Source organism: Doryrhamphus excisus, linkage group LG11 (assembly GCF_037039965.1).
Source record: "Doryrhamphus excisus strain RoL-2023G ecotype Guam linkage group LG11, RoL_Dexc_Guam_v1.1, whole genome shotgun sequence".
NCBI lineage: Eukaryota > Metazoa > Chordata > Actinopteri > Syngnathiformes > Syngnathidae > Doryrhamphus > Doryrhamphus excisus.
This window is the reverse complement of record NC_136367.1, coordinates 21,471,226-21,497,786: the sequence shown is the minus strand read 5'-3', so window position 1 is coordinate 21,497,786 and position 26,561 is coordinate 21,471,226. Positions and strand designations below refer to the sequence as shown.

At 45.4% G+C, this 26,561-nt stretch overlaps 3 protein-coding genes across 6 annotated transcripts; 1 reads left to right on the top strand and 2 right to left on the bottom strand.

The window, feature by feature from the left end:
• Positions 1-6,257: 6,257 nt before the first annotated feature.
• taf4a (TAF4A RNA polymerase II, TATA box binding protein (TBP)-associated factor) lies at positions 6,258-14,165 on the bottom strand. Of its 3 annotated transcripts, XR_013629373.1 has the most exons (17): positions 13,722-14,165; positions 12,719-13,508; positions 12,097-12,230; positions 11,808-11,927; positions 11,490-11,573; positions 11,212-11,334; positions 11,033-11,122; positions 10,724-10,936; positions 10,506-10,647; positions 10,309-10,411; positions 9,985-10,154; positions 9,765-9,895; positions 9,109-9,234; positions 8,740-8,796; positions 8,538-8,660; positions 6,939-8,159; positions 6,258-6,847 (listed from the first exon to the last, which is right to left on the bottom strand). XR_013629373.1 is itself a non-coding variant. In XM_058086810.2 (16 exons), exons 2-16 carry the CDS (start codon positions 13,266-13,268, stop codon positions 8,001-8,003), a joined length of 2,325 nt encoding a protein of 774 aa, XP_057942793.2. In that variant the 5' UTR covers positions 13,269-13,508; positions 13,722-14,165; the 3' UTR covers positions 6,258-8,000. The 3 variants fall into 3 exon arrangements, 2 of the variants coding, with proteins under 2 accessions (XP_057942793.2, XP_057942796.2); XM_058086810.2 differs by having other exon boundaries at positions 6,258-8,159; XM_058086813.2 differs by having other exon boundaries at positions 6,258-8,159; positions 13,820-14,165.
• Positions 14,166-14,548: 383 nt separating this feature from the next.
• On the top strand, positions 14,549-17,074 carry LOC131138145 (protein LSM14 homolog B-like). 2 transcript variants are annotated; one of them, XM_058086836.2, is made up of 8 exons: positions 14,549-14,828; positions 14,893-15,056; positions 15,133-15,262; positions 15,327-15,509; positions 15,806-15,883; positions 15,961-16,097; positions 16,168-16,297; positions 16,369-17,074. In XM_058086836.2, exons 1-8 carry the CDS (start codon positions 14,702-14,704, stop codon positions 16,398-16,400), a joined length of 981 nt encoding a protein of 326 aa, XP_057942819.2. In that variant the 5' UTR covers positions 14,549-14,701; the 3' UTR covers positions 16,401-17,074. The 2 variants fall into 2 exon arrangements, with proteins under 2 accessions (XP_057942819.2, XP_057942811.2); XM_058086828.2 differs by having other exon boundaries at positions 14,561-14,828; positions 15,961-16,101; positions 16,369-17,072.
• Positions 17,075-18,722: 1,648 nt separating this feature from the next.
• Positions 18,723-25,228, bottom strand: LOC131141616 (dysbindin-like). The gene is made up of 4 exons (XM_078794466.1): positions 25,009-25,228; positions 19,295-19,447; positions 19,077-19,220; positions 18,723-19,007 (listed from the first exon to the last, which is right to left on the bottom strand). The coding sequence occupies exons 1-4, from the start codon at positions 25,049-25,051 to the stop codon at positions 18,748-18,750; spliced, it is 600 nt and encodes a 199-aa protein (XP_078650592.1). The 5' UTR covers positions 25,052-25,228; the 3' UTR covers positions 18,723-18,747.
• Between the last annotated feature and the right edge of the window lie 1,333 nt (positions 25,229-26,561).

Here is a 26,561-nt window from a genome sequence, read left to right as displayed (position 1 = left end):
GCCCTTATCGTGGGATGGAAGTTTTTCCCACTTCTTGGATGGAAAACAGAGCGGGGGTGCAGCCATGTGGGGTCAGGGTCTATATTTGTGTCCATTCCTGTGATTTCAATTACTCAGCCAAAGTGGCAAAAACCCACCAGGGACTTAAAGGATTTAAATCCTCTCTGGCTGTATGTCTATCAATTAGCCACACCATTAATCCCCACGGCGTAATCTCATTAGATAGAGCGCCTTTAATGAGACACCCGGAGAGCAAGCCAGGCAGTCAGCGAGGAGAAAAATGAGGTGGTGGCGATCTGCAGGTAGGCCGTGTGGAGAAGTGATTAGCAGGATGGGGGGAGGGGGGGGCAAGGAGGAGGATTTAAGAGCAGGGCCAAAGCACTTCATTGGAAAATGTTTGAGAAGAAGTTGAAAATAAATTTTGTTCAGCGTGCAGACATTAGAGGAGAGTTGAAGGATCTGAGGTGAACCCCACGGACGCTCTGGAAGCATCGTCAGGTCCACCTGCAGATCTCACGCCAGGTTTGTTCTTGTGGTTGGAGCTTTCAGGTCAAAGTAGGATGTTGGATCTTGAACATAAGTCACATAAGTATGTAAGTAAGTAACATAAGTATGGCTTTGGCCACTCCCAGCAACTAGAAAGCACTTTGACCTCTAAGAGTGTCCAGGATAGGAATCATTTAGTGGTCCAGAGGAAGTGGATTATGGCGCTAAAAATTATTTAGTTTTGGTTCCTACTGACAATTTCTTGTTGCTCCTCTTTTTCTTTTACATTTTCCAAATATTTCAGCTTTCTTCTCGTAGCGTTTCTGACTTTATTCCCATAATCTGGTGGCTCTATTCTGCCTCTATTTCCAGGAAAGATATCATAATAATAAATAATATCATAATAAAGACGTTGCTTATGGATGAGATTCATGAGACATCACTGGGTACCGGTTGGCTCCCAAACCTCCAAATGTTAATCACGTTGGTAGAAGGTCATGAAGGTCAACAGTTGCCATGACAGAAGTATAACTGGGGGGTCTTTGCAGCCTCCCTGGACGATGAGCATGAAGGAAGTCTACTTGATGAACAAAACATGGAGGCTGAGATTTGACTGCTGGCGTGCAGCCAGCGTCTTATGTGTTGGAAATATATTTCTCCTCTTTCAACGTGTTCTTCTTACGCTTTCCATTTCCCCTCCACGGCCCTGGTGAGCATGGTGGGCTTTGCATCTTGGGACCGCTCCAATCGCAACAACTCTACGGGATGTTGCTGGTGATGCTGGATGTCTAAACGGTTGTTTAGGGGTCCGGTGTTTACGTTCTCATTCAGCTGACGTACACAAATGTGAGGGATGGATTCTATTTTTGGATTCAGAGAAGCTGAAGAAATATGAGGTAATCATGGGAGAAAAGAACTTGTCACCTTGTCTTCAACTTCCGGTCATTTGTTAATCCATGGCTAAGTTACTTCCTCACAACTAAATGCTGTGATGTCTGAGTCAGTGATGAAACCGTCACTAATCACGATGAGACTGTGGACCCGTAGGAAATGGCAGGAAGTCAACATAACAGTCTGCCTCACGGTGTCATTACACAAATAACTTTAAATCATCACACAGGAACTTAACACTCAAAAGGTATCAGTAAGAAATATGCAAACAAGTACCAACATGAGTTTAAAATGAACAAAACAAGTATAATAAGGTTTTCCCATGATGCATTGCCTCTGAGCATTCATTCATTGGTGCCTGCCAGGGTGCGGCAACTATAGCAGGGCTCCTCTGGCGGCCTCTAGTGGACAGATGCAGCATTGCAGCGCCATCCATCCATCTATCTTCTATGCCGCTGACTCAGATGCCTCAGATGGATGTGGAACAGTGAAACATGTTCCATTCCAGGCTGGAATTGGATGTGAAACAGTGAAACATTTTCCATTCCAGCCTGGAATTGGATGTGGAACAGTGAAACATGTTCCATTCCAGGTTGGAATTGGATGTGGAACAGTGAAACATGTTCCATTCCAGGTTGGAATTGGATGTGGAACAGTGAAACATGTTCCATTCCAGGTTGGAATTGGGTGTGGAACAGTGAAACATGTTCCATTCCAGGTTGGAATTGGATGTGGAACAGTGAAACATGTTCCATTCCAGGTTGGAATTGGATGTGGAACAGTGAAACATGTTCCATTCCAGGTTGGAATTGGATGTGAAACAGTGAAACATGTTCCATTCCAGGTTGGAATTGGATGTGGAACAGTGAAACATGTTCCATTCCAGGTTGGAATTGGATGTGGAACAGTGAAACATGTTCCATTCCAGGCTGGAATTGGATGTGGAACAGTGAAACATGTTCCATTCCAGGCTGGAATTGGATGTGAAACAGTGAAACATGTTCCATTCCAGGTTGGAATTGGATGTGAAACAGTGAAACATGTTCCATTCCAGGTTGGAATTGGATGTGGAACAGTGAAACATGTTCCATTCCAGGTTGGAATTGGATGTGGAACAGTGAAACATGTTCCATTCCAGGTTGGAATTGGATGTGGAACAGTGAAACATGTTCCATTCCAGGCTGGAATTGGATGTGGAACAGTGAAACATGTTCCATTCCAGGCTGGAATTGGATGTGGAACAGTAAAACATGCTCCATCCCAGCCTGGAAAAGAGTGTCTTCATCATGTCTTCATCATTTGGGTGAAATTCCTCCCCTCAGCTGCAGGTTAAATGTCTTCCAGGGAAAGCGACTCCGGTATTAAAGATGATTCTTTTCCGCTTCACGAGTCGCACCCTGACGTCCTTTAGGTACATTCCCATCTGCCCCCCCCCATGTCCCTCCGCCAGCCTCTCTCCAGGAGGACAGCCGAGCTGGGGATGAATAATAGATGTATAGCAAAGTCATTAGTAGAGATACATAATTGATCACCACACGTGTCCGGGATTATTCTTGTAAATGTTATGATGATATTACAGTAACATGACAGCGAGGAACGGCGAGCTTTCAGGTCGTCTGCTTGATGAAAGGCGATTAGTCCCAGCGTGACATCAACGCTCTAATGGAGTGTTGTTTTCTTTGTTTCCTGATGAAAGGTGCGTCATATATCATTCATTTGTGTCTTATATCATGTCTCTACTCTGTGCCTTTGCTGCGTGCTAATTCATTCATATTCATGTTCTCCATGTGGTCACACTTAACGAGAAACACCTCTCGTTAAATGGGAACATGCAAACAAACATCCAACCCGAACCCAGGACACCCATCTCATGACTGGCTGACCTGCATGCTAACCACTTGGCCACAGTGCAGCCCTGGCGAAAATCTTACTTATTAAAGGCATCTTAAATGGTAAAATATTTAAGACCAGCTGCTCATAATGAACGACGACGCTGGCGATGATGAAAGTTGAGGTGCGGCGTCGAAAGCTCAAGACGACGCGTCAAACTTTAAAGATGGTCTCCTGCTTTCCTTCCTTCGTTGACTCCATAATGGCGGCGTCATCACCGTTTCTGTTGCTCATTTCCTGTGAATGTGGCACCACCAGCAGGAAGTGCAGGGTAGCGTGTTGGGGGGGGGGGGGGGTGCGTGTGGAATTCCCGGTATGACCCGTGTTAACACTGATGACTCCGTGAGTGACATAGTGGTTGGAGTTGATGACCCTCTGTTCTTCTGTGCAGTGTGGGTGGGTGTTTGCTAGCTGCTAGTAGCAAAGAAAAGAGCACTTCCTCGTTGAAGCTCTGCTCATTTCCTGCCCCCCCACCCCCCCACTAGGTTGCATAATTCAGTTATGAATGAGTTATTACGTTTACACAAGTACACACAATTATATAATAATAATTATTATATTTGTAATTAGCCTATTATTATTACTACCATCATTATTCTTCTTCTGATTATTACTACTACTACTACTAGTAGTAGTAGTAGGCTAGTATTAGCCTGCTTATTAGCTTGCTTATTAGCTTGCTTTTGCTCTATTATATGAAATTTGTCAGATATTTTTTGTAGAATAACAAATTTTGAAAATCAATAAAAAATATCAAATTATTTAGGGGGACTTAAGAACATTTTAGGTGGGCTGACACCTTAATAAAAAAGGCAAATTTAATTGTAATTATCCCCCCCCCCCATCCTATGGCAGTAATGTGATTACTGAGGGTAGTTTGGTGTAAATAAATCCCCCCCCCCACATTAGATTTCATCATTTCAATTAAAATAGGCCTAATGACGCCACTGTCTTGAGCCTCATGTTGTGTCCTGTGACTGCGTGGGTCGGTCTGACATCCAACACCGCCCCGTAAGACCAGGCTAGCGTGGCGCATCGCCGTGCGTGGGACACATTTCCCATATGCTCAACACATTTTGGGACCTGCCCCATCCTGCAGCACACAGGCGATGACTTTGTAAGAGGGAAGGTTCCTCTCCTGCAGACCGCCACTGCTGCCGCCAGGCCCGATGCGGCTCCATTAAAGAGGGCAACAAGCTATTAACCCCCACATCAATACCTTGCAGGTGCGACTATACTTGCTAACCGTTCCAACAGCAGTCATAAACAGAGGTCCTATTATAGCATCTGCGGGCCAAAGCAAAGCGCCCTGCCGGACCTCGTGACAAAAGAGTACTCAAGTCGGCATTAACCCTGCTGCCACCAGGTCACGGACACGCACACGCTGGAGCGGAGACGGACTTGTTAGGAGGCGCAAACACACCCAAACCGCTGATGCATGCGGCTGAAAAAGCCTAATCAAAGTGGTTAAAGGTCAGTGGGTTTGGGGATGATGAAATGCGGTCAGTAAATCACAGAACGCATCATTCTCGTGTCCATCTTTGATTATTTCAGAGTATTTTTTTTCTCAGGAGGAAGAAATGAGCAGTTTCTGGCTAATCTAAATGAGTTTTATGGACGGGTTATTTCTCCCTTTATGCCTTCCTGCTTCTTTGGGTCAGAGGTCAGTGGTGAAAGTACACAAAGTCTATATGGCAGCCCCAGTATTTTTACATCAGTCGTATGTAAGTGTTGTGCAACTGTGACTGTGCCAAGTCTAACCGTATTTTACAATACAATCTTTCCTCAGTAGCGACACTACTATGTATTATTCCGCCAACCTCGTACTCTTGTGTACTCATGTTTTTATTCTTAGCCCCTCATGCTGACCCACCTGGGAAGTGTGAACCAACCTTAGCAAACTACAGGCGTGCTGCTAATTTGATGATTGATGAATATTATGATTATGATTAAAGATAGAAAACACATTTCCAGAAACGGGTTGTGATTTCGTTGTGGTTTTGTTATCGATTAGTTGATAAAACAAATCAAAAACCATAACTCAATCATTACATCCTGAAACGTATCCCGGCAGAGCCGGTCCCACCAGGTTGTTGACTAATGGATAAAGTATAAGCCCACCCCGGGGTAGCAAAGAAAATGACATTTCCAAAGCAGTGGCTTTAATGTGTCAGAGTAAGGAGAGGGTGATGTTACTTCTCCCCGGTTCCCTCTGGCAAGCTCAGGGTGTTTACCCAACACCCTCAGGTGCAGTGACTGAGACGTCGCTAGGCAACCTCATCATCCCTGTTGCTGCACTGCCTACGGCGCTCAAGTGGGAGCTTATGTGGACTTAAGTCAGAAAGAGCAGCACTGGAGAAGAGTGGAGGAGGGCTTACCGTGAAAAATATTGGACTGGCTGAGGGACAAGGGCGACGGCTTACCTGGACCACCGCGCCGTCAAACAAACAATGGTGGGGGGGGGGGGGGGGGCAATCATGATACATTTTAAAATTGGGCTGATATTTCAGTTTGGTTTTCTCGCTTTTCTTTAAAAAAAAAAACACACATTTGTGTTATTGTGTCATTTCAACATTTTGTCCTTAAATCCTTCATTTTAACTGTTAGTAATTGGAGCTGGACATGACTGTCTTGGTGAAAATCCGATACCGGTCATTGTGACGTAAGCTCACTGGCCCACAGGCAGGAATGCTTTTTGTGCTGGGCTCAAATTGGCCTCCAAAAGTGCGTCCTTACCAACCAGGAATGTCTCCCTGAATGATGCTGTTCAATCACGTGCCCTGTGATTGGCTGCCCCCCCCCCCGTCTTGGGTGTACCCCGCCTGGTGCCCAAAGCCAGCTGGGATAGGCTCCAGCCTACCCCTGTGACCCTACTGAGGACAAGCTGAAATGCATGAATGGGTGGCTGTCATGTTTTCCATACAATGCTGCCCTCTGGTGGAGACAATATGACAAATATTATTTTGGCAAAACAGACAAATTTACTGCAAAATGTTAATTTATTCAAAATGTTCAATAGATAAACATTATTTTTTTATACATGGGTCAATTCTTAAAATATGTAAAAGTTAATATGTAGCATTTACAAATATACATGACGGGTTTTTGAGTCATAGATTGTAAAAGATAAAGGGGAGATATAGCGTACTCAGGTGGAACAGGTGACCGTGGACAGGTAGACGCTCTTCTTGGCATTATTCTAATGAATTTCTGAGACATAAAAATGAAGTGATTTTAAGAAATAATAAAAAGCATTCACTCTCACACGGTGAAATCTACACACCCAAAGAGTTAAAAATCATTAGCAATTACATGGAGCGCAGTCAAATGCACATTTCCATTTGATATATAAATGAAATTGATAAATAAGTACACATTTCCTCCAGCACATATTGAGTAAATCAATACGGTGGGAGTATTGGTGCAGCAAGAAGAAGTTACAGCAGAAGAATATGGCTTATAGTTACAAAGGCAACTCAGTAGCTCACAGTTTGAATGCAAACTGCTGATCAAACTTTTAAGACCTGTTGAAAAATTGCAAGAATTTACATTTTTTCACTGTTGGATGATAAGTAGAGCTCTGAAATGCAAAAAGAAGAAATGGGATGAAGCTAAATGTCATTAAAAGTAAATGAAAGTGGACTCAATGTGATTATCAGTCAGGTACTCACAGTCATGACCTCTCCGTGGCAAAGGCAAACGTTGCCTGACTTTGAAGGTCAGATTGTTGAGCTCCTTAAGCAAGGCCTCTGAGGCTGGATGTTAGAAACAATCATTTTAAACTTCTTAAAAGATCCTGGAACCAAAAAGTCATGTAGTAGACCCCCCCCACCCCCCAAAAAATGTCACTGGGCCCGAGCCGCAAGATCCGACTTGATGCCTGTCAAGACACGAGGCGATCCTCGGAGGAAAGGAAAGTTGTTACCGGTGCCGAGTGGAACCAAAAATGTCTTCCGCGCCCTCGTCTCTTTCAACGCCAACCAAACGTGAGACGTTGAACGGTGGAAGAAAGTTGGATTCTCTGATGAGATAACATTCAACAAGAAGATCCCACCTGAGATGTTTCCGCTTTTTTCCTTCACGGAACAATGGAGCTTCAGTTTGTGCAGGGGTGTCAAATGTGGAGATGTTGCAGGGGGCATCCCTCCTGACTGAAGGCATGCGTCATGCCTTATTTCCAAATTGTACTTCTATTTTAGCATTGTTTAAGGTTTTTGTGCTATGGCCTGAAACTTTAGATCATCTAATGAACTTCCCATCTCAGCTGAAGGCTTGTTTACAATACTCTTTTTTTTTTTTTTCCTCACTCCCCTTTGCTTTCGTGCATTGTGAGCCGTACTTAGAACCTCCCTAAGATCCAATAGTGCAAAATGTAAACACCTGCCATTGTTCCAACAGCCTTAAAAGCCTGACCAGGAGTGTATTACTAATTCCGTTAAGTAAAAGATCATCATTTCCTAGAAAGTAGCAAGGTGGTTTCAGTGCTTCCAAGCCTAATGCACACACCAAGAGTAAGAAAATGAATAACTAGCGAGTTACAGTGCATACTAACATTTGCAAAAAGCTTTTCCAGAAAGTCCATTGCTGCTCAGGAAAGGTCATCGAGTCCTTAGGGGGAGGTAGAGAGTGATTCAATATATACAGTGATCTGACAACAAAGGGAAATCCAATAAGGGCCTCTTCTGCCCTCTCGTCACACACCAGACCCCCCGGCCTCCTATTGGACACCTTACCTATTTGAGAAAGCCCTTGTATAAGAAATAGGAGTTACTGGTAAATCTCTCGTTCTCCAAACAGAAGAGCAAGTCCCTGAGATTGACACGCGTGATGCGTTGCCGTGTGGGTCTGGATCCTGAAGAACCGGCGCCTCCTGACAGAGATGGAGACGATCCCTGCCAGGAGAGAGAAACCAGTAAGTGCTCAACAAACTTTGTCTGGTGTAGTCAGAAAGATAACGGCACAGTCGACAAATGTTCGCCCTCTTGTGGGCAGATCAGGAGTATGTCAGTTGAGTTAGGACAAATTAGGACACTCAATGTAGAAAGCAAAACATAACCCTAACACCCCCCCCATGGCTTTAACGGGGACTACAGGAGGTATGGTGGCCCCTCTGGAACATCACACCTTATGCACCTTAAACAAATTCATCCATCACCCAATAAATGAAGAAGAATGTGATTGTTTTTCTGGCACATCACAGTGGAAACGTAAAGAAGATCAGGGGTTACTGTTCTGGTAGACATGGTGGATGTAACCACAGTAAACATTACCTCCGCTACAGCAGAGGCGGAAGGCGAGTCCGGAATCTTCCTCTTCTTTCTTGGGCCGATGGCAGCCAAAGCCGTCAGATTAGCCTCCCTCTGTCTCATCTGGGCCAGCTCCTGCTGCTGCATCTGAGTGGAACACATGTTCCAGCACGGCCGTCAATCACGTGAATAAAAACAGACATCTTGGCTTCTCGACTCCTCTCACCTCTTTTGCTTTCTGCTTCAAACGTAGCTGCTCTGGGTCTTCTTGACGAGCTCGAGACTGCAGTGGCAAAAACAAGAACCATCCACACACACGTACTGTCAGCACAAAGACTCGTGAGCGGGTTCTAGACGACGAACAAAAATGTCAGAATTGTGTGTACGAGAAAATGTTGAGATGGACCATGTCCCAATCAACAAACTGTTACAATAGCAGGTCATTTTCATTTAGTAGTAGTCACAGGATGTGCGTGCTTCTACAAGTACTGTAACATTACATTATGGACAGGTTGAAATAGTATTTGTGACCTTACGATGTCCAACAATGTCCTGAATTAGAGAGGCGAAGGCGACCGTGCCACCTTTGCTGTACCTTAGCGGCCTTTAAAAGGATCTCCCTCTCCTGCTCTTCCTTCCGCTGTTTCTCCAACTGGTCCAGCTGCTCAAAGAACTTCAGCTGAGCACGAACATCGCTGCTCTGTTCATGGTTGTCCTCCTCCTGCCAGCAGAGTGGTAATTACTAAATAGTGAAATAAGAGCACTGACAACCATTTAAATGTTGGCTTCTACTTTACAAACGATATTTCCTGAATGTCCTTCTGCCAACAGACAGGTAACAGCAACAGAACACGTCAAATGCAAGTTTGTGCATGCAAACGAGACGGACCAACCTGGGAGTTCAAACATTTATTCTATACCACTCACGGGCGGGCTGGAGCCTATTCCAGCTGACTTTTGGGCAAGAGGCAGGGTACACCATAAAACATACAAATGTGATGCAAATGTTCAAACACAGGCAAATACTCCAAACCGGAAGGTCTGAGCTGGATTACGACCAGAACTGATGTGCTAACAACACTGCCACCGGCCAGCCAGGTTAAATGTAAAACAATAAATATTGACTGCATGCTAAAAAAAATATGTTGAGCCTGAGCAAGAATGTTTCACAAGCGTAATAATAATACGATCTGATTCTAAATGATAGGGGACCAGGGACCGACTATGAATGCAATAAACCTATGAACAAACCTTGAAATTTCCGTTTTTCTGCTGGGCCACGAGTGAAACCCTTTCCACCAGATCGCGGAGTCGCTGCTGAGTGGCGTGTGAGACGAAATTGATCACCTCTGAACTGAAGTCCGTCACGCCAAACCTGCGGCCTGGAGGGGAAGCGCTGTTACGTTCCGCTCTCAACATCATGAGGAGGAGCGCAAGTTAGTGAGAACGTATGAGCACATCAATGTCTCACCAATCTCCAGCATTCTCCTCTGCAACACGGCACAGGAAATAAAAGCCTCGTCCTTGCAGGAACGTGTCACCACTCCTACGAGTCCTGAATTGGTTGCTAGGATGTTGGCACTTTCCTCGGATAGATTTACTCCAGCCATGGACGCTACATCATTAATGTCATCGTCATCTCTGCGAAAACACGTGCACATCCAAACCCCCCAGGTTGGAAAAACTCTGATGCTTAACCAACACACGTGTAGATAAAGTAGTTAGGTGCAGGGACCATGTTGATCAAGAAGTTAGTAACCAGGTGAAAGTATCCAAACACCACCATGACACTTACTTGAAAGTACTGCCCGCTTCTTTCAGCCTATTCTTTTGAGCTAGAGCCAAGACTGCAGGCGAGCTCTGCCTACAAACAGGTGACCCCTCGGACTTCACAGGAACTGCCAGAAACAGAGCAGACGTTCTGCATCAGAAGCCACCTTCATGGGGGGAAAGCATGCACTGGACACACTCAGCAAGACGTGATCTCCTTACACTGCTGCAGCTCCTTCAGCTGGACCTGCGGCTGTCCCAGCACGATGCGACCAGGGGCCTGATGCCTGAGATTCACCATGGGAGACACTGCTAAGGGGACCTGAGGTCTCAGCACTGCTCTCTGATGCTGAGGCTGGAGAACCTAGCCAGAGTTAAGATTACTATGACTTTAAAAAGTCGTTCTACAGTTGAGTTTGTAATGTGTGGCAGATATCTACAAGCGACGGAGTCTGCCCGGGCTTGCTGGCGTTCGTCTGAAGCTGGGGTCTGTTGATCTGAGCTGTGAGCCGAGGAGCATGGCTACTCAGTACCACTGTGGTGGGGCTAGGTGAGGAGGACACGACAGGACTGGATGCTGGCTGGGGAAGCTGACTCTGCTGGATGAAGGCAGCTGAGTCTGGGGTAAGTTGCCTCAAGGCAGGAAGATTTTTCTGCAGAGAAAATGGAAAATATTGTTAGCTATAATCACCCAAAGCTGCTTGTAGCAAAGTTAGAGACATTTACTGAACATGAAGACGGATGCGCACCTCAAGGAAAGGCACGAGGTATGGTTGTGGCGAGGAGTTGAGCTCTTTATATAGTCTGCTGGTGAATTCCTCAGCTTCCAGTTTATTCTCCTGACCAAACATAAAGAAGACGAGAAATTGCCAAAGAGAACAACGGCATGTTCATACCATACACTCCTCCCACAGGGCCTGTCACTCACCAGCAGGTCTTTAACCAGCTGTTTCACACTGGCTGCAGCCTCGCTTGATCGCTTGCCAGTACAGGTCAGCTTGATCAGCGTAGACAGGAAGTTCCGACATTTGTTGACATTTTCCATTGTCTCCTAACAGGATTCATTAAGGATTAATTAAAAGGATTCATTAAGATTGGTTTTGACTTTGTTTTGCAGAAAGACACATTTGCTATACATCGTACAACATCAACTATCCTGTCATGAACACCACACCAGCTCTATCTCACCACGGTGACATGACTCACTTTACTCATTGTGACTGATGTAACTGTGGTCCCAGCTGTTTGAATCCTCTGGGTTATTCCGGGTACTGCCGTCCCCGCTGAACTCTAAAGAGAGGGAGAGAGCATGAATTATCGTCATCATTTCATCTACTTGTTTCATCTTGGAAAAATAGGGTCTAGAGACCTATGATAAAGGCCATAAGGTCACTTTCACACATTAGCTAGTAATGTATATAGCTCAAAGAACAACAGTCATGTAACAAATGGTTACATTTTGTGATCAAATTTCAGGACTGCCAAATAAGCTTAAAAAGCATTGAAACATTGATATAGGCTTACCTGAAGAATAGGAGGCCTATGAAGAGTGGTGGTGGCAGGCAGTGTGGTCGGAGTCGGACAGCCCTGCCGGATAATGGTGGTGGGAGCTGTTGGCCTGCTGATGGTGGGATTTCCAGGAGCCTGTGAAAAGGCAGGAACAGAAACATATTTGTATGATATTCTTCACATTATGTCTTTTTGTTCTATTTTCCCATTGTTTATGTTTTTCCCCTAACACCTGCTTCAGACCATAAAAAAATGGAGCTACTGGGCACAAATGGCCCTATGGACACTCCTGGTGTAATATCACCTGGCCTGGAGACATGTTTGTTGGTGTAGCAGTCCGGGGAGCCATGCCTCCTTGCGCCTGTGCCTGCATCTGGGCCAGAGCCTGCTGAGGAATCATCAACAGCTGCCCACTCTCACTGCGTACAAGCACCATCCCTGTAGCAAGTTCGTGAATATATGATTACAGGACTTTTTCAAGAGGAAACTATATGCTGTAAAGTTCATTTGGCAAATCAAAGATCTTAAAATATGACAGACTGCCATGTCAGGCATTTTAACATAGAGTATTCCAAGAAATTCCAACTTTATTTGGTTTTAGGAGGAATTACACACTACTTACAAAATAATAAATCCTCACAATATCGAGGGAATCCATTATCAGGTGTCATAGTCTTGGTCTGATGATGTCAACAGCAGGAAATGTATTGGCATGGTATAGTATGTATTTGTGAATTTTGCGACTCAGTTCCTTGTCACAGAACCGCACGTTGTGCAAAAAGTACTGAAACTTTAAAAAGTTAGAATCGAGTGTTGAAAAGTTTAGTGAAAGTCCAAGAAAGTTGGCCTACATGTTAAATTCCATGTTAGATTCATCCTGGGATTCTGTGAGTATAGCGTATGTGGAATGTGCATAGGACACTCACCGGGGGGAAGTTGGATGTTATGGATACTGGGCTGACCGGTGGATGGCAGAGGGAGCCTGGGTGACAATATCTGTTGCGTCAATGTTTGGATCCCACCTGGACCAGCAGCTCGAGGGGCATCTGAGGTGGCAACCTGCTGCTGTGGAGCCTGTATGGTGGAGGTGGGCTCTTCCTTGATGGTGCGCGCCACCGAGTTGAACGACTGAATACCCGTCTGGCTGGTTGTCTTGGCAACCGCCACAGGTTTCTCGTCATTGTTCCCGTTTAGAGTCGGACCCGCTTGCACCGTGTGCACAGGAGGCCGAACCAGAGTCACAGTGGCTCCCGATGCCGGAGTCACGGTCGGAGTTGAGGCGATCACACCCTGCGAGTGGGGGACAGGAGTCTGGATGACAGTGGGGGCCATGGCGGCAGCGCCGGGCCCCTTAGACAAAACGAGTCCAGCGCCACTGACAGTTGTGACAGATGTCATGGGACAGCTGCCGCTGCTACAACTTGTCGCTGTCGTCCCCACGGGAGGAACAGCGCTTCCTGAACTGTGACAGTTCATTCTTGGTGGTCGAAAAGTCCGCGCAGAGTCTGCGCCCACTTCCGCTTGACGAGTGAAGAGATAAGTCACTCCAACTCTGATAATGAGTGTTTTGTCAACGTCGTGTCCCGTGGTAAAGTCCGTCGACTAACCATGGGGGCGTCGTGACGTCGAGACCCCATTCACTTAACTTTCCAGCGAAGAAAGTGATGGGGCTACGCTTTGATACATGTACTCATCCCCCTGTCAGCTTGTTCCTTCCTGCACAGGGAGAGCAACACAGCGTTAGGCGTGATAGCGTACCTGCCTAGCTACCTTCTTGACCAAGTCCCAGCTGAATGTTTAACCGCTACAACCCATGAGTTACATGTAATAACAACGTGTATCGTGCCTTCCCTAGTGGTTATTGTGAGGCGAGAACGACAATGGTGAGTCTACAAAGCGTACAACATGACAAACTACGGCTTTATTCACCTCTGTGTGTAATTTAAGATCGTCCAGCAGACCAGGGACAGCCGCCATCTTTACTCTCCCGCGAGCGAGCGAGAAGTGACTACTCGTGAGGTACTTACCAAGTGACTCGCGCATGCGCTAACACACTGGGCGTCCTTGGTGGGGGCACTTAGCTGGGCTGTGATTGGCTGTTCCGGAGCGTATAAGGCGGTCCTAATGGCTTCAACTGTCATTCCAGAGGATTCGCTACCGGCTGTAAACACCGTCGGTGGTTTCCGAGTGTTTTCGCCGAGTAATGCGTCGAAAACGGCCAGCTCCAAATGTACAATCGCCCATTGTGACTTTTAGTGAATTTTCACTGTTTTTACAGAAGACGAAGGCTCCTTTTTCCGGATTAGAAGCACTGTAGGGTCGCGGTGCAAAGATGGCTGCACTGCTGTGGCTCGAAGTGAAGTTGCCGTTGAGAGGAGGCGGAGTGGGCGTCACACCCGCCCAGTAGAGGAAACACAGCTGTCAGTCTCCAGTGTGCGTGTGCGTGTGCGTGTACACAACCGAGGTCAATTCTTGTCCACGACAACCATAAATAAACAAATAGTTGTACATTTTAAGAAGAATTCCACGCCTGTTTAAGAAGAGGCTGTTGCGTCACAAAGCGTGACAATACGGTATTGTGTGATTTAATTGTGAGGGAATTGATCAGAAAACAATGCAAATCAATTGTTATAGACGCATACCATGTGAGTATGCATTTGTTGTGTGTGTCGGGCATAATGTGTACTCATATCGTATATTCCAAAATAAGTTAAATGCCCCCCCCCCCATTTATCGACACATCGGTGTACGCCAGTTGAGGAAAGAAGCCAACCCTTGTTGCCTTGAGTTGCGTCACTGCCGATCTTATAAATGACACAGGTGCGTTTAATAGTGCACCTTGCTGCTGATAAATGTCTGATGAGTCTTGGCGCCTCTTTCGGTCTTTGTTTGCTTAAACTGCTGGAAGCATGAGTGCCAGAGGTGGGACGCCATACATCGGCAGCAAGATAAGTTTGATATCGAAAGCACAGATTCGTTATGAAGGTATATTGTCCTCCGTGGACACTGATAGGTCCACTGTTGCTTTAGCCAAAGGTAAGTTTTTATGCTGTGTCTAAAATTGTATCCAGCTGCAGTCACTCCGTTTCATTTTAAACAGTTAAGGCCTATGGGACAGAGGACCGACACACTGGCAGCCCGGTGCCGCCTAAAGATGAAATGTATGAATATATAATATTTCGAGGAAGTGACATAAAGGACATCACTGTGTCTGAACCAGCAAAGCCACACCATGGCCCCCCCCGAGACCCTGCTATCCTACAGGTGTGTGTTTGGCTTTCTCTCGGAACGGTTGTGGTTGAACTGAGAAAATGGTTACACTTCATTTTTGCCGTTTAAGTCGTCTCTCAGCAGCTCCTGTGGTGGCTACCACCCACGCTGGAGCCCCTACAGAGACTACAACTACCCTTACAATCCCATGGCGGCTGGCCCCCTCCTCAACCAGCAGTACAATGCAGCGCTGGGTCTAGGTACAGCTTCTTGGGCTCCGGCCCCCCCAGTGTACGTGCTTCTTTACCGCAATTTGTCTCCCAGTTCCAGGATTCCACGGTATCCCCACCAGAAGAGCCCCCATGGTTGAACAAGCTGTTCAGACCGTACCGTTGGCTAGCAATGCTCAGAAAAAAGGAAAGTCCTGGACCCAGCCGCAGGTCAAACCGGCTGCTCGTCCGCCCCAACGGTCTGGCCCCCAGGTTCAGAAAGAAAATGTACCCACCAGTAAGATTCCGTTTTTCGTTCTGCGCAAACAGCTGTTGGTATTCACCTACATGCTTGTGGCGCGTACACACAAGCGGTCTGAACAATTCATGTTGCTTTACGTTCAACATGAGTAGCTAAACATTGCCTAATCGCTATCTAGCTGACAAATGGTGTGTGCATGTTATGCAGGTACAGAGGGCAGGACATTAGTTTGAATGTTGGCGCCCCCTCGGCATGTTGCATACAGCCCCTTTAACACCCAAGACCCCAGTAGGCCACCCATCTGCATTCCTGTGACGCATCTCGTCTTTTAGGTCAAACGGCCTCCCTTCCAACTCCAGGCAAGACTGAAGGCCAAAGCTCGGACGCTGGCAAACAAAGAGCAAAACAAGGTATCGTCTGGAATGATGCATTTATTGGCCGTTGGAGCAAAAGTAACCCAAATTTGTCTTTCCTCTTGTACCAAAAGGAAGTCGCAGGTCCAGGAACCGGAGCAGAGGCCAGCTTCTTGTAAAAAACTCCAAGTCCACAACTTTGAAGTTTGAGTCAGATTTTGATTTTGAAACTGCAAATGCTCAGTTTAAAGACGATCTGACGAAGGAGATTGTAGGTATGTTCCTGCAAATGGATCATTTGGCGATATTTAGCCAAGGTAACGTTGGTCAACCTGCTGCAGTGGAGAAGGAGGACCCTGGGAATGCCCCCAAGGGCCCGTGTCCACAGGAAGAGGAGACGCCTGGGGGGGATAAGTACTACGACAAGACTAAGGGCTTCTTCGACAACATCTCCTCAGACACGAAGCCCAGGTGATGGTGCCGCCTTTTCTCCTTTTGTTCTGGTTTCCCGAGATGGTTGGTGATCGTTTGTGCATTCCCAGGAGGACAACGTGGGCCGAGGAGAAAAAATTGAATATGGAGACTTTTGGAGTACCAGGCCGCTTCTTGAGAGGCAGAGGATTCCGGGGGCGGGCCCGCAGAGGGCAAAGCACGGCCGAGCAGCGACCCCTCCCAAAAATTGTGGGTGGGAGAGTATAAAGATTTTTGTTTTTTTTGTAAATAGATTGTAATTTTCTACCTAAGTGCCTCCCCTTTTTCAATTTGAAGCACTAAGTGTTTTTGTTTATCCCAAACGGCATTTATGGGAGTGTTGTACATTTTGTATTTTCTATCATGGGAGAGAGATTTGTTTTAATGCAGCAGCTGTACACAAAGTCAACGTATACATTAGTAGTTTAGCATGCAAAGTAAGACTTGTCCTGGAACGGCGCATCAGACATGCAATTTCATTTAGTTTCTGTAGTTGTGGATGTTATACTACCTGCTCGACTGTCCAAACTGGCCTTCAAGATGGTTTTTTTATGTTCTTTATTTTCCCCGACCTGTAATGTTGAAACACTGAAGTTAAGTGGAACAGTTGCTATTAAATAAGTGGTTGGTAGAAACATTTCTCCTTGTCTCTGTGCCGCCAATGCCCATGCAAGAAGAAATATGGGGCGGAACCTTAAAATACTCAAAATACACCTTCCACTTTTGACAGGAATGTCGCTGATCAAAACCTGGGCACCATGTCCGGAGGACAATCTTTTATACGCTAAATATCTGCTTTTCATCAGCTATTGTCATGAATTTGACATTTGCAATTAAAGTGATAGATTAGATACAACTCCAGAACCCTCCTGTCTCCAATTGCTGTTGCTCATGACAACAATGGTTAAATATGCATTACACGCTTAATACATTGAAATGATAAAATGTATAGGTACTCTCCACTGATGAATGATAAAGATGGTTAAAACAGATGGAATCCGTCATCAGGTTGACCTTTATCCTGGTGATCAGGTTGACCTTTATCCTGGTCATCAGGCTAGCGCTGCAACTACACTTGTCTGCCGTGGCACCGTGTATTTTGCTCAAGTGGTTAGCGTTTTTTAAATAGTCTAAATTTGAATGCATTTTTTGACCAACACGCCTACAAATGTGCAGGAACGTGAAAGCTGAATCGCTAGTATGCAGGATCCACGACAGCGTGATGGAGAAAGTGTCGACCAGCATCCAGCACGGGGCCACCATCAGTGCTTCTGGGGTTCTGGCACCTTGACGCCACTAGTAATTACACTCAGTCACGCTGAAGTTAGCAATTCTGTGCATGTCAGACATTTTTACATCAGGGATGCTGACTGATGGTACTTTAGCTGAGTAGTTTTATGACCTGCTGTTATATTTGGCTTGCATAATATTGCTAGGAAGACCAGAGGCAGGACTAAGGACTAAGCCCCTGCTTTGCCTTGAAATCCACCAGGATCTCCAAAGGCTGTGATGCTGATCATAGTGGAGACCACGGCCATTCAGTCCTTGCATGTTCAATGTAACCCCTCCTCCTCCTCGGGCAACAACATATTACTCTTACTCAAGGTATGAAAATAAAGATTGTTGGCCTGGATGTCGGATATGTCATCTTTAGTCTTGACTTTAAATAACCTTGCAAAGCAACAACTGCAACGGCGCGGTTGACCTCACAATTCTCTGGATGAATGGACAAACATTCCCAAAGCGCAGTCCAACATCTTGTAGAAAGTCTTCCCAGAAAGTGGGGGCCAGTTCCCTGTAGTACTAAAGCTGTTATTAAAGACAGAATGAAGAATCATCAATAAAAAAAAGATATCTTCCCTGTCATCATCAAGCATTCCCCATGCAAAACAATGGAGAAAGTCATTACTCTATGAAAGCTAAAGTGAAGAATTCTGGGAAATCGTTTTTAGGGCTTTTTCTTTAATATTCAACAAAGAACACAATAGGGAATACAACCATCATTGGGACATTTTAAAATACAAACGTGTGTTAAAGCTAAGGAATCATTCCACGGCGCTCCTATTGCTGCAGCCAAACAGGAAGTTGCAGCTATTTACTCCAATGCTGGCCAGCCCAAACCAATCGCTGGACTTTTCCCTGCTGGATGAAATCATCATGAGGAACATTCGCCATCGACTGAAACTTGTCAAGCATCAAATTGACCCAGCTGTATCCTGCATGGTGATTGGAAAAGCTTCTGTCAGGTTCCAAGTGTCAAGTTGGGAGACTTATGGTATTTCCCAGACTATACGCCACATCTAAAACGCATCAAGAATATAGAAATTAAAGTCCAAGACTCCCTCCTCCCAAAGTAGTGAAGGCTCTCAGGAGTGATAAGTGTGTTGTGTAGATTATACTCATAAGTCTTATGACTGCAGGTGGTGGGGGGGTTCATGCCAACCTCCTCCTTACAAAGTCACACCTTTCACCGCCTCCGTCTTGGTCTTAGTCTTCAGGGGCGCTACTGTCCGCTTAACGGCGCTGCTGTGGGCGACGTGATTATCCGCCACCGCCCCACACGTCTTTTCGATGTTGGCATTGTTAGTCTGACTGTCACAGGAGGAGTTTGAAGAAGAGGAAGATGTGCGAGATCTCAGGTCAAGACCCTGAACGCCAAGTGGAAAGAGTCCATTAGTGATTGATCCCTCGGGGTTGTTGTTTCCGTTCCCTGAAAGTCAAAAGGAAAACATGTTAGATCCGCGTTTGGGAAGCTTTATGTTCCCAGCCATTCCTTTACCAGGCATTGTGGAGTTCAGGAGGTTGTCTTCCCCCCCGGAACTCAAGAAGACATCCACAGCCTCCTGGTCAGAGATGTCAATCAGCTCCATCTGGTCTAGCAAGTCCACATTCACCTCCATAGATGAGATGCTCCCAATGGGGGCTGCAAGGAGAGTATTGGGTGCATTAGGTCCATGCGTAAGAAGCTGGGCGAAAGATGCCGCCATGCCAGCTCACGTCTGGCGTAGTCTCGAATGGAGAGGTGTGCCGAGGACAGGAAGACGTCCACATCATGCTGGAAGATCTCCTCAAAGAAACGCTGTCTCTCTCGAAGTTTCAGCTGCTGGGCTGCATCCATCTCCGGAATCCTCTGGCCGCATTCTGGCTCGGCTGGAGATAGCATACATCATGGCAGATATAAAGCTGTGCCTGGTCATGTGATGCAGACGGCAGCCAATCCAACACTGCCGGCCCAAAGAAGGGTCACCACCTGGATTTCATTACACAAATGGCTAAAATCCTCCCATTGGATAATCACATGTGGTACTGGGACTGGTCAGTGGATGCCAGCTCATTCAAGGATGTTCATCTGCTTCAGAATGGGGTCAACTTATCGGAGTGGTGATCGGGTGAAGAACTGTCCAACACATTATTAAAAAGTGGAAGGATGCTGCAAATTCCCTGTCATCAATACAACATCTTGTGAATAATTAAGGACCATTTATTTAGCCAGGCAGCGTATCGCATACATCCTCTACCACAGCAATCAACTTATGTTCTGAACGAGGTACTTCACTTCTGAATTACTAACAAAGCTCCATTTCAACAGATACTGCGAACTCCAGCCCCATTGTAATGTCACACAGACACCAGAAGGGGGAGACATTGAGTATAAAGTGGACTGTAATGGGAGGTGGAAGTAACTTCTTTTAATTTTAATGTATCTTTTACTCTGTTTACTTGCTTTTATTCAACTCCATTCTTCTGTAAAGTGTCTTTGAGTATTTTGAAAAGCGCTATACAAATAAAATATATTATTATTATATTATTATTAACTCTTGTGTGCTGAGAGTCTTGTTGTGCTCTTTGACTTTGGGGTCATCATAGCCAGTCCCGGAACACCCCTCCCACCTTTGGCTTTGGGACCACAGCTACACTAACAATGGCTGGGGAAAAGTTATTATTATATCAAAGTAGTTGACAATTCAATCTGAATTGTGATAACCAAAAAGAAAAAAATATGATAATTAAGTATATGAGTAAATGCTGAGCATCTCTATCAATAATACATTTAAGTCATGGATGAAGATAAGAAACAGACAAGTTGACACAAATGTGACACTGATACTTCATAATGAAGTACTGTATAGTACACATTACTGTCACATGGCTGTCATTGTTACGCTGAGATAAAGCAGCGGCCTGTCTGCACCAATTAGTCAGACTTCTTCCGTGTCTCAGCACAATCCCTCCATGAGTGGAGTCCACCCAGAACCCCGTGCGTCTGCATCACGCCTGCCATCAGCACTGTGCTGCGTTCAGGGTGACGGCATGTCTCATGGGCGCAGAATCTTGCTTCCTCTTCAATGTAGTCATGTTGTTTGTTTCTGCACGGTCAAGTCCTTAGACCGTCTGAGTATCCAGAGTAGTTTCCACTGACACTCTTTATTTGTAATTTCATTACAAATACTTATCTGAATATAATAGTCAACAAGCAACCTGACTATTCATCATATGCTAATATTGGCACATATGTAGATTGTCCAGAAGTGCAAATATGAATTTGTGTTTGCGCCCTGTGATTGACAGTTTACCGTGTGTGCTGGGATAGGCTCAGGACAGGACATGGTGGCCTCCTTTGTGCTTTATGACTGGCTGTGGAAAACATGTCCGCTGTTGTACTTGGTATGCTGCGACATGCTTTCCATCTGTGTATGTTCGCAGGGGGACTCTTGGTTGACTTTTATTTTGAAATGTGTTCAGAAGAGAGGTCGGGTAAGACGGCATTCCAGTATGCCACACCCTCTTTATGGAATGACCTGCAAAATGACTTCGGTTGGTTTGAACCTGTGACTTGAAATAAAGAATTGAAATGGAGTCAGACAGACGGTTCTGGTGTTTGTGTGTCTAAGTGGAGCTTTAAGCAACGTGAGCATCCTGGATGTTCTTAAGCTCACTTAAGCTCATTGATGGCATCATTGATTGCTGCGACGTACGTAATGCTGTATCCCATAGATAGCTAAAGGTTAGCTACAGATGCACATCTTCAGATTGATTTGGCTTCTTTAGTCCAGGTTTCCTACCGAGGCATCATGATTGATGTGGCGTTCCCTTGCCTCCAACAACCTCTGTGACCTCTGATGAGCGCCATTGGCATGGGAAAGCCGTCTGGTTTTAGGAAACTACGATGCTGATAATGCTGAGAGAGCGAGTCATATTTATACTTTTATTTGACAAAATGCTGATTTTATTGGACTCTTCCTGCTTGTCTATATTTGTTTTTATAGCCATCTTTCTTCTGTCTCTGTTTTTCCATCTCGAGTCCAGAGTCTTTCTCTCCGAGTGTCCTTCCTGTTCCCTCGCCATGTGCTTTTGGGAGTTGAGAAAGAAAAGGTCATAGTCGAGGGCTCAGGACCAGCTGGAAATGCGGAGTGACAGGAACAGGCAGAAAGGCGGAGGTACAGGACGTGCCTGCGTGACATTCTGTCTTCCCACAAAAAGACAGACGTCCACTCTGAGGGCCGGCGTCTATTCAGAGCTGCATAAAAGCACAGCTCCGAGGGAAGGTGGCCGACCCGGACCGCTGAGACGTGATGCAAGGTACAGGAAATCACTTTGGATGCGGTGGAGCGTGAATACATCTAACCTTGAAAGTGTTGGACTTGGCCTCTCACGGGACATACAGATTCTAAACCTTCTGTTTGCTCATGTGAGTAGTCACATGATGAGGCCTCACCGTCAGTCAACAAACAAATATAATGCATCATGTCCATGTGACATGGGACATCAGTCGTAGAGTCGTAGAGTCGTAGAGTCGTAGAGTCGTAGAGTCGTAGAGTCGTAGAGTCGTAGAGTCGTAGAGTCGTAGAGTCGTAGAGTCATAGAGTCATAGAGTCATAGAGTCATTGAGTCATTGAGTCATTGAGTCATTGAGTCATTGAGTCATAGAGTCATAGAGTCATAGAGTCATAGAGTCATTGAGTCATAGAGTCATAGAGTCATAGAGTCATAGAGTCATAGAGTCATAGAGTCATAGAGTCATAGAGTCATAGAGTCATAGAGTCTTAGAGTCTTAGAGTCTTAGAGTCTTAGAGTCTTGATTTACTTCTCTGATTTAATGTCTCCACTTATTCAAACATTTTTCTATTGATTGTTGACAATTTACTTTTCTATATATTTCAACACCTTCCCCCATTTTCACCAAAAAGTGAGCAACGTGATGAACGTGTGAAGCATGTCTGAAACAAACAAACCAAGCCATGCCAACTTTAGGGGACACGTTGAGGGGATCCGGCATGACTGGTGCACAAAGCCACGTCTGCTTGCAGGAGTTTGGTGTGAAGGAAACTTCACAGAACCTTGACTTCAAGCCCTTCAAATACCTTTGGGATGAACTAGAGCGGCGACTGTGAGCCACGCCCCCCCACAACATCAGTGACCTCAGACCTCACAAATGTTCTTCTGGAAGAACGGGTTGAAATCCCTACAGACACGCTCACATTTCACAGCTTTGTAGTCAGACTTCCCAGAAGAATGACCAGCTCCATTGTTTCTTTTCAGTTTTTTTACGTATGGACGCCCTGGCCTGCATGTCAATCATTCACACTCACATTCACAGCAAACGCCACACAGTGATGCCCGAGCAAAGAATCAAACCCGGGTCTTCCCGATCTCCGGACTGTGTGGCCTACTTACAGTCCATAGCAACAGGAAGTGTGTCCAGGCTTTTGATTGGCATATTCCGGAATGATCCAGCCCAGTTTGTCAGCCTAACAATCACGTCACTAAGCAACACCAAGCATGTCCTGTCCTGCATCCCAACCACGCTTACGACAATGGGACTGTTTGTAGGTCACTTGGTAGCCCCACTGCCTCTATAAGCCCAAAATAACCACAGGATTTATATTCTATTTACAATCTCTTTATCCAGACACACTTGCTACTTAAGACACTCCGGTACCGTGGTTCTCAACTCGTTAGGCGTCTAATATCATCGCATTAGCTGCTCTCCTTTGCCACTGACGTTTCTGTTCTAGTTTGTTAGCAAAAACATGTTTTCATATGGAAATGGAAATGTTCATATATTTTTGGAGCCTTTTCCAGGCTACTTTTTCAGGTGGCATAAGTAAGTCCCAGTCCCATAATGAGTTGTCTCTTTTTATCTGTTTTTATATCTTTCAAATACAGTGTTTGTGACTCACATAAGGATTGTTGACCATGGGCAACATTCCACAATTTTAAGCTGCACCGACTAAATTTAGAGAGAAAAGCAGATTTCTTCAAACTTTGATGACCTTTTAAAAGCGTTGGAATCCAGAATCATTATGAACAGGAATCGTTCAAATTCAAACCATGCCCAACCCTAACTGTGATGGTGCATAGAATCTCCTGGAAAAATGAGAAGAGAAGTTCCAAGCCATTGTGGTGGTGACAATGAATTACAACCAGGGGCGGACCTACCATGGGGCAAACACAGGCACCTGCCTGGCCCCCCAAGATGTCCAGGGGCCCTCAAACCTTTCATAAAAACTCATTAGTGATTTTTCTCCTTTGCTTTAAAGTATACTCTTTCTTCATAGCAGCTCTGGAGATGGAGCCGCTCTAGTCGTCGGGTGAAGTCCAGAGTCTCGGAGCAAGGCACCAGATGGCTGACTGGAGTCAAAGTTTGATCCTTCATGGCACATTGATCTCAGGCCTGCAGTCTGGTGGTATCTCATTAGAAATAAGAGGCCATTGTTTGGAGACCCATGGTGGCCCCATCCGGTGCGTGTACGTGCTTGGTGTTGTACTCTAGTATGTATTAGAGTATTATGTATTGTACTCGAGTGGAATTAGTGGACATTACTCAGGCTGATGAGTCAACATTCCTGCCTGATTTTGGCTGCTAGTGCAGTCACTTCCAGAAGCATCACAGCACAGCTGTCAGGCAGCCTGACGTAATATCCATCACAGACAGCAGTACTGTAATATCCATCACAGACAGCAGTACTGTAATATCCATCACAGACAGCAGTACTGTAATATCCATCACAGACAGCAGTACTGTAATATCCATCACAGACAGCAGTACTGTAATATCCATCACAGACAGCAGTACTGTAATATCCATCACAGACAGCAGTACTGTAATATCCATCACAGACAGCAGTACTGTAATATCCATCACAGAAACGCAGTACTGTAATATCCATCACAGACAGCAGTACTGTAATATCCATCACAGAAACGCAGTACTGTAATATCCATCACAGACAGCAGTACTGTAATATCCATCACAGACAGCAGTACTGTAATATCCATCACAGACAGCAGTACTGTAATATCCATCACAGACAGCAGTACTGTAATATCCATCACAGACAGCAGTACTGTAATATCCATCACAGAAACGTAGTACTGTAATATCCATCACAGACAGCAGTACTGTAATATCCAGCACAGACAGCAGTACTGTAATATCCATCACAGAAACGTAGTACTGTAATATCCACCACAGACAGCAGTACTGTAGGTAGACCTGGACAACTGAGGTGAGACTATGTCACTACTCTAAACTCACAGGCATGATGAGAAAAGTAGTCATTTCTCTTCTTCTGAGTTCTTATGAACACAAATACAAATAAATCCGCATCCTATTCTCATGTCACCCTTTCATGTGCAAATATTCCAGACACCCAAATACGGAACAAAGCATTTTGTCATTTCAGAACAAAGATGACGACGTGACTTACAGGGAAGACGCTTGTGGTGAAGGTTGCCTGATGAGGAGCTCATGTCGTTTGGGTGATCAAACACTCTGATGTACGGTTAGAGTTAGTGGGAGACTTCAGCAGACAGACCGTCCATCATCATCTCCCACCTTCTCTGCATCCCGGACCAATTGAGGCTGAGTCCCACACCGCAATTTTCCCCTCTTTGCCTCGGCCGACTATGCGCCCCTCGCATCGGAGAGGGGAGAAGTTTGAGGCTTTGTGGAGCCGAGCAGCTGACCAATGACGGGGAGGAGGGGGGAGGGAAGAGGGAGGAGGGAGGAGATAGGAGATAGGAGGGGGGAGAGAGAGGAAGGGATTGAGACGAAGGGTTTTATGTAACAAGGTGTTATTTTTGTCTTCCTGTATACAGTACACTCTTGTCCCCTTCAAGTAATTTGAATCATAAATCCAGTCACAATATGTGACTAATTCCCAGGCAATTTTTCTCAATATTATTATTTTTTTCCGTCATATTTTGTCCTTTAACTCCTTCACACCATTCAAGCATCAAGTGGTTTATCTCGTTCATTAGCATAGTAGCATTTTTAGCTTTCATGTAGCACTGTCATGCTAGGCTTAGCATGCTAATGTCAACATGCTAACATTAGCATTGTAGCGTTATTGCTGTTTTCATGACTAGAACCAATATAAACATTTAATGCGATCATGTCTGGTGTTAGCATGTTCGCACTAGCATGCTAATGTTAGCACAGAGTGTTAGGAAGCGCTTCCGAATAAAGTAAAACAACAACTAGCTTCAGGCTACGAGTTCTTTGCTGGCGCTCGCTGTCGGCTGTGGGTCACGAGGTCGAGCAGGTTGTCCAGAAGCCAGAAGGTTGGCGGTTTGATCCTCTACCCAGTCACCGCCGTTGTGTCCCTTTGGCAAGCTTGGACCAAGAGGGGGGCCACGTTGAATGGGTCCTGGTCTCGTACACCCTGCCCCGTCTTGTCCCCTGTCCCAAGGGGGCTACCATTGTCTCCTGAGACAGAGGGATGTCTACTACCAGGTCATTTTCACCTTTCGTCTTAATATTTATTATTTTTCAGTTCTACAAAGGTAAAAAAAAAATCTTTTAAAAATAAGTATTTCCAGCTTAAAGGTCCTACTTCATTTAGATATCAAAGTATGAAATCTAGTATACTGCAAAGAGCTGTTTGTTATTTTAGCTGAGCTGTGCTAGCGCCTTAATTCCGAGTATCCGCTGTCAGCCTTAAAGGAAATGCTACTTATTCCTCCCTTTTATGTCATATGTGTAGGACCAAGAGTCCTTTTGTTAAACTGCGTTACAATACACAACCTTTTTAAAGAAGGAAAAACAAATATTTATACTGTAGACCAAAAAAGCCAATAACTTGACTCTGAGTTGTCTGCAGTGATGTAAAAACTATGGACTAAGTGCATCGCTTCAGACCACTTTGTAGAATGACTCCATAGACGGGCTTACGGGCCCAAAATGAGGTCATAAAGAAGGTGTGGTTCCATCTAGACGCATACCTGCTTCATTTTCCATGTTCTGTAACAAGACGTCAAT

Bases quoted from the DNA above. Each gene is read 5' to 3' on its own strand.
- taf4a (XM_058086810.2), bottom strand. From the start codon at position 13,268: ATGAACTGTCACAGTTCAGGAAGCGCTGTTCCTCCCGTGGGGACGACA. The intron at 10,412-10,505 runs GTAAGGAGATCA...TGTTTCTGGCAG, and splicing joins GCTGAAGGAGCTGCAGCAGT to TTCCTGTGAAGTCCGAGGGG. The intron at 9,235-9,764 runs GTTTGTTCATAG...CTCTGCTGGCAG, and splicing joins AGAAAAACGGAAATTTCAAG to GAGGAGGACAACCATGAACA.
- LOC131141616 (XM_078794466.1), bottom strand. From the start codon at position 25,051: ATGAGCTCCTCATCAGGCAACCTTCACCACAAGCGTCTTCCCT. The intron at 19,448-25,008 runs GTAAGTCACGTC...TGCTATCTCCAG, and splicing joins TCACCACAAGCGTCTTCCCT to CCGAGCCAGAATGCGGCCAG. The intron at 19,221-19,294 runs GTGAGCTGGCAT...CTCTCCTTGCAG, and splicing joins CATTCGAGACTACGCCAGAC to CCCCCATTGGGAGCATCTCA.
- LOC131138145 (XM_058086828.2), top strand. From the start codon at position 14,702: ATGAGTGCCAGAGGTGGGACGCCATACATCGGCAGCAAGATAAGTTTG. The intron at 15,510-15,805 runs GTAAGATTCCGT...CTCGTCTTTTAG, and splicing joins GAAAGAAAATGTACCCACCA to GTCAAACGGCCTCCCTTCCA. The intron at 16,298-16,368 runs GTGATGGTGCCG...GTGCATTCCCAG, and splicing joins TCCTCAGACACGAAGCCCAG to GAGGACAACGTGGGCCGAGG.